We start from the raw sequence: 6,747 nt of genomic DNA on the forward strand, positions 1-6,747 counted from the left end.
TTTTTGCGAAGTTACAAAAGCTGCGTACCTCTTGAATTGCCACAAAGTAAAGCCGTATTTCCTTCAGCCCACTGGCTGCAATTTTGACACTTTGAGATGCCATGAGACCTAAATTCTGAACATTTAGCTTTTAAACTGGTTCTATTGATCTTGTGTCCAGACAGAGGAATAATCATTAGCCCAGCATCATGACCTATTTGTGCTGAAGATCCTGCAGCTTCCACTCTCTTCCTAACATGGCGCCTCCTCATCCTGACTCTCATACTGACAGGAGGAACCACAGAACTCTGTTAGGTTAAAGCTCATCTTCTGAAGTTGGGACATTTTTCCTCCAACAGGTTCCAGAGGAATCACCTCAAACCWGATGTTGGACTGGATTTTATTTCACTGTCATTTGTGAATGTTGGAGCCCCATTTTCAGCAGTGGAGCTATAAAGGCTGAAAAAGGTTATCATTTTGGAGAAAATCTCATCAATATCAATATTTGCACTAAATAAGACGCAAAAAAAATTGTTTGATAAAGGAAAAGACTCTCAGGGTGCGTTCACACTGCAGCCTGAAGTGACTCAATTCCGATTTTTTTGCCAGGGCCGTTCACACTGCCACTAAATGCGACCTGTATGTGTTCTGCAGTGTGAACGGGCAAACGACCTGAAAGTGTCCCGCATGCGCAGTAGAGGGCGCCATAGCSTCAGCGTTCTCAGTGTTCTGCCAACTGCCATAAAAAGAAGTGCTCAGTGTTTGCGGAAGTAAACATGGAGGCTAACGGTGGARCTTAGCTTACATATTTGAAGTTGTTGTCCGGCCGGAGCAGCATATTAACAACTTAATCCTCATATAGTCCGTCATGGTTGTTGTTTTTCTTCTCACTTGCGTGTATCAGGACGCAGAATAATGAGATTTGTTGAGAATCAGTGACGTTCAGTTCGGGTGAATGTGACCTGGACGTTATGGTCGCATTTGAATCGGATATGTATCGGATATGGGTCACATTCTAAATAGAATCCGACCTGTGCTGTTCACACTGCCATGAAAAGATCGGATACAGGTCACATTACGTCAAAAAAATCGGAATTGAGTCACTTCAGGCTGCAGCATGAACGCACCCTCAGACTCTGAGCCCGACAGCACCAACCTATTTTTTTATATTAGACAGTTTAATTTCACATAATTATCACGGTAGAAGCCATTTGTTTGTTAAATACTTAATTAAACTTACCGTGTTTGATGTTTGTTGTAAATGACATATACTCAAAAAACAAGGTAATTAGTCCAAGTTTTTTGTTTATTGAACATTCAGAAACTACAGCGGCTGTAAAGAGCCACAGCAAAGATAAACAAAAAAACAACCCGAATAGGTGATCAACTCTAAAACACTCGCACATTTTAACTCTCCAGAGAGACTGAGAGTAAAGAGTCATTTAAGCACACCCGTTGCCATGGCAACCTCCTGCGCTCCACAATCCGACCAGAGATTAGTTAAAAACATTCAGTCCGTTACGAAATTAGGTTTTCAGGCTTGATATTTATTTTGCTATCATTAATAAGCCCCTGAACACAGCGGAGGTTGATTAGTTAATTTTAAACTCCTGCTCTAGTAATGGAACCGAAACGCACAGATTTGCGCAACACCTCGTTGAAACAATTACTGAGATATTATTGTTGTTGGGTCATTAATTTGAACACGTTTTGTTGATTTTTTTGCTGTTGTCCTCTAATAAAGTTACAAACGTTTTGATAAGGAGTCAGAGGAGGACGTGCTGGTCTCTGTGCCCTGGCGGCGTCCTAATGCTAAGATTGACTCAAAACCTCCCGCGATGGCGCGATCGACATATTGCACCGCTACTCTAGCAAAGAACAGTTCAGAAACAATATGAAATGGGGAAAAAAGCGATTTATTAACTGATTAAGTTGTGCTTTAGATTGTTCTTGAAAAACGAATCCGTCACAGCTAATTAGTGGGTGAACTCACGGCTGCACAGTGAACCCGTTGATTTTTTTTACAGCAGACAGCCGCTCCCATCTCTTGCGTACGCAGTATCCTGCCGTACCCCCTTACTTTCACCCTGATTAACGGTGTAAGTTTGACAACTGTGCTGAAACAAAACCTCAGCCTATGTTTATTGTCTTCCATTAATGATGAAAGGTATGATGTTTTTGATTGGTGAAACAACAGTAATTTATTTTTTCAGATTAAGTAGGACATTTGTAGAATTAAATGTTCTCTCCAAATTCCAAGAGATGTGCTTTAAAATTTTGAATTAATTCATGGAACCAAGCTGCTGTGGATAAATGCCTTATTTCTTATGGACACAAGGGCTAAGGTATGAAAACACTAGTGTGGGGTCTTATTTTTTGTGGGACTACATTGTCTAATGCCACATGCAATGAGAAAATAACACTATGAGCCAGAACATCAATTTGTTCAAGGGTAAAAATAATTCATTTGAACCACCTTCGGTGACTTTTTGAAATGGTTTAAATTAAAAATGCTCGGTGTCTTCCCCTTTTCTCATTACCCACTTTCTAGTCTGGTCATTCTCAAAAAAAGGCCACTAAAGCCAATAAAACCTTTAAAAAGTGTATCAAACTCTCTTCATTCAGACAGCAAATCTTAAAATCAACTGTTATTGTCGGGATTGTTTTTTTTTTTCCTGTGTTTCTTTAGTTTGCTGTGTTCTGTGGAGTCTCTGTGTTGTCCTGTCTGACCCTGATTGTTCCCAGGTGTGTCTCGTTCTGTGATTACCGCTGCGCTGTGTATTTAATGCCACCTGTGTCTCTGTGTCTTTGTCAGGTCCTTGTGTAATGTTGTCTTATTATGTCGTTTAGTCATCACAGTCGAACCGTCGTTTCCTGTCCTGTGTCAGCGTCAGCTCTCATCTCAGTCCCGTTTATGATCAGTTGCTACCAGTGACTAGCATTAGCTTCACTGTGCTACCTGCTCGTTGGACTGTTTGAGTTGTATTTTCGTCATTAAAGTCATTATTCATCTTCAACTTGGGTCTGCCAGCTTCTTCCTCACCACCATATTATCGCAACATCGTGACAGATATTTTAACTAACTCTAACCTTTTGTTTTACTTTTGCTTCTTATATTAGAATTTTATTGCTAAAATGTTGCTGCTTTATTTGGATTTGTTCCTAGTATAATTATTTTGCTTAAGATTGTGGGACGCATATCTTAACCATCACAGTATTATTTATAATTTTATCTTTAGGACAATAAAGTCTTTGAAGACATGAAGTTATATAAAATTTTCCTCTTTTGTCTCAGCTCCAGCAAACGCAGAGGGCTTCAGAGCATCAGAACAAGATGAGACCAGCATCACTCTGCGATGGAATAAAGTCGGCAACAACATCAGCTTTGTTCTCCAGTTTAACGGCACAGAGACAAACATCAGTTCACCAGATGGAGACGGACCAGTGAAACACACAGTCACATCTCTGACCGCTCGGACAAACTACACATTCACCCTGTTCTCTGTGTTTGAGAACGTCAGAAGCAGTGGAGTCAGCATACTTGCAAATACTGGTAAGATACGTAAATCTGTTTCATACTTCATGGAGTGCATTAAGTTACATTATTTTTCACATAAACTCAAAGTTTCAGTTGTTTAATGGCTTGAATTTAAGTCCTTTGTGAATTATCTTTGAATATATGAAAGATAATCCAACAGTAAGACATTTGTTATGTCTTAATGTTGTTCTTTGATTTTTTTGGTGTATTGTGGACAAGTTAATTTTGAAATTACAAAAAATGAATGATAGAAAATTTAATGAAATATGTGTTTTTTTTCTTGTCAACAAAACTTCATTGATCAACAAACAGGTCCAAGTGAGTAAATAAAATTGTTCTTTTTTTTCTATTTGCTTAATCACTTTGGTATCATATAAAAATTTAGACGCTTCAAATATTTAGATTTTATTTGAAAACAGTTATTGCATTATTCTTTAATAATCTACAATTTAATAGATTGATCTTATTTCCATGAATTATAAATGTCTAATTTTTGTTAACAGATTATGTTTTGGGGTTGAATTTGAAGTTGGAGCTTCTTGGAGAAATGACTGAATCAGAGATGGAAGATGCTTTGATAGAGGTGAGCTAATATCTATTTAGATTTCTTTTTTATGTCTATTTGTTTCTATTTTTTTAACCTTTGACTCAATATGTGTTTTTCAATTCAGCTCCTCAGAGAATATAATCTGCCGTCACAGTTTACTCTGAAAATCCTTTCTTCCAAACCTTCTGGATAATTCATCTGTAACATTGTTTCCTTTTCCTGAAATAATGTGGTTTATTTTATGTACTAATTTCAATTGTAATGTTTTCCAGAATTGACTTTCCTTTGGGTAATATTTTAATCTCTTTTTGTTGTTAAAAACTGAGCTAAGGTTTTCTTGTATTTGCATAAATCATATCTGTGCATTCTTCTATTGTTTGCCTCTAAATAAAGTTTTAGTGATCTATAAATTGTTTACTTGAAAAAAATTTGTTTTTGGAGGAAATATTGAAATTTAGATGCAGAAGCTTGGGGGAAAGAAAATAAACCTACGTGTGTGATGGTACACACACAGGATGGCAAGCAAAACAGAGCAAAAGCATAAAAAAGTCAAACTTGGGTCATTATGATTCCATGCTGCTTCTCTGGTCATTAAACTTTTAAATACAGATTTATAACCATATAAATACAATAAGTCTTCATGGTAATGGGGGAAAGCAGATGTTGTAAATAGGTATTGGGAAGAATTAACTTGAACATATGAATCAACTGGATGTATTTACATGAAAATAGGAAAAAAAAAAGTTCCTTTCTCAACCTTTTTAAAATGTAATCTGGGCCAGGATGGATTCTACTGTCCATTACTACTTTAGATCAACATGATCAGAACAACAATCCAGAGAAACCCCTCTGGACCACGTATTCTTAAACATGGGGAACAAATAAATTACAGCCATAAATAGGAAATATTTAAGTTATTTGAATGATGGTTTGTTTTTTTATTTGATCATAAGAAGATATTTGTTCAGGCCATTTTTATTACAAAATTTAGTTTTATTTTGAAAGGCTTACTTCCTATCTTACACTAGGGAACGTGTTTACGGACGGATTAAACACGGCTTAAAACAGGTTTTGACATTTTTATACAGATAAATACAGTGTCTAGGGAATGACAGATATTGGATGTGTTGCCATAAAAAATATGTAGCTTTTTTTTCTTATTTTGCTCTTCCTTTGGTTTATTTTGTTTGTATTTCTTTCTTATTCATGTAAAGCACTTTGTATTGCCTTGTTGCTTGAAAATGTGCTCTATAAATAAAATCACCTTATCTTACCCAGTTCGCACGTGAAAGTCGAATGTTTGAACATTCAAATGTCAAATTTGAATGTTGTCTGAATCTTCACTCCAAACATTCATTCACTATGGAAAAACCTTATTTCCTGTAATTTTATATAATCAGTTTTAATATCTTTTAAACATTTACGGTGGTTAATATGTTTGACAAAAAATGTATTTATTCCCCATGCAGGGAAAGTCCCTGCATGGGGAAAGTGAAGGGAGTTTATTCTTTCCTGCAAAGGGACTTTCTTCATGCAGAAAAGGAAACTAGCACGCAGTCAGAAAAACACTGGAATGGTGAAATTAACAATGAAAATGTTTAGGATGTTTATGATAAGAAAAATAATTGTGAATTTAAATTGAAAATATTCGTAGAACTTGCATATTAACACATCTTTAGCATCACCATCACAGTGTTTGCAGTCAAAGAGAGACTAAGCTCTTCTCAAATTGATGTAGTGGATCATTTCTATGGATCGGTCTGCATCAGGAAAAACTGGTCTGACAGCAGCAGCTCTTTATTTTGGAACTGGACGGATGGTCAGTCAAGCCACGGCGGTAAAGTGTTTAGTGTCGTACTATTGTGAATCTAGAAAATGCCACAATACAAACTGTGTTACTCATTCATCTGTTACAAACCAAGTGATGTATCCAGATCAAGTTTGAGCTACAAATCAAGTTTTAACTGTTTTTCTAGCTCAGTTGCAGACATCTGTCTCTGACAGACGTCACTAAAGACAAAATAAATGTGAGACTGAATCAGTTGTTTCCCAAAGTAATTAAAAGTATGCGATTTATTCAAGCTTGGTTACCTTTTTTCCTCAGTTCCACCCAATGCAGGAGGTTTCAAACCATCAATACAAGATGAGAGCAGCATCACTCTGCAGTGGAATAAAATCAACAGCAGCAGCTTTGTTCTCCAGTTTAACGGCACAGATATTAATCAGTTCACCAGATGGAGATGGACCAGTGAACTACACAGATTCAGTCTCTTCTCTGTAACTGACAGCATCAGCAGCAGTGAAGTTGAGTTTACAGTGTCTACTTTGGAGATGTTTCAATGTGTCATTGCCACACCTACTTTAACAAAAGATTAACCATAACCTTCTGTGGCTGTGACCAAGCTGAGAATGACATCTTGTCAAGTTTACCTTAAATAACTGGCAGCATCAACTTACTGTCTCTACTTTAATCATTTGACAACTACTGAGCTCAAATTTCTGCATTGGACATTTTGATTTTGCATATCAGATAAATGCCAGTGGATGGTGCCTCTGTCTGGTCTATTATGTCTGACTGCTTCTGAATGAGAGCGCTTTTTTAGAAACACAGACCTTCATTCATCTCCTCTGGGTCTTCTTCAATTTTAGACCTGGAACTGTGTCTACCTACCAGGACTTTCTC

General features: G+C 36.9%; 1 protein-coding gene across 1 annotated transcript in view; it reads left to right on the plus strand.

Moving 5' to 3' along the window:
- The window catches only part of LOC103480796 (receptor-type tyrosine-protein phosphatase H-like), a 63,602-nt gene extending 58,344 nt beyond the window's left edge, over positions 1-5,258 (plus strand). The window contains exons 8-11 of the mRNA XM_017310334.1: positions 3,275-3,532; positions 3,830-3,835; positions 4,021-4,100; positions 4,189-5,258. Of these exons, the coding sequence (XP_017165823.1) occupies positions 3,275-3,532; positions 3,830-3,835; positions 4,021-4,100; positions 4,189-4,257 (413 nt within the window). The 3' untranslated portion in view covers positions 4,258-5,258. The remainder of the gene's footprint in view (positions 1-3,274; positions 3,533-3,829; positions 3,836-4,020; positions 4,101-4,188) is intronic.
- Positions 5,259-6,747: the final 1,489 nt, after the last annotated feature.

The sequence above is a fragment of the Poecilia reticulata genome, linkage group LG18, assembly GCF_000633615.1.
Source record: "Poecilia reticulata strain Guanapo linkage group LG18, Guppy_female_1.0+MT, whole genome shotgun sequence".
Lineage (NCBI taxonomy): Eukaryota > Metazoa > Chordata > Actinopteri > Cyprinodontiformes > Poeciliidae > Poecilia > Poecilia reticulata.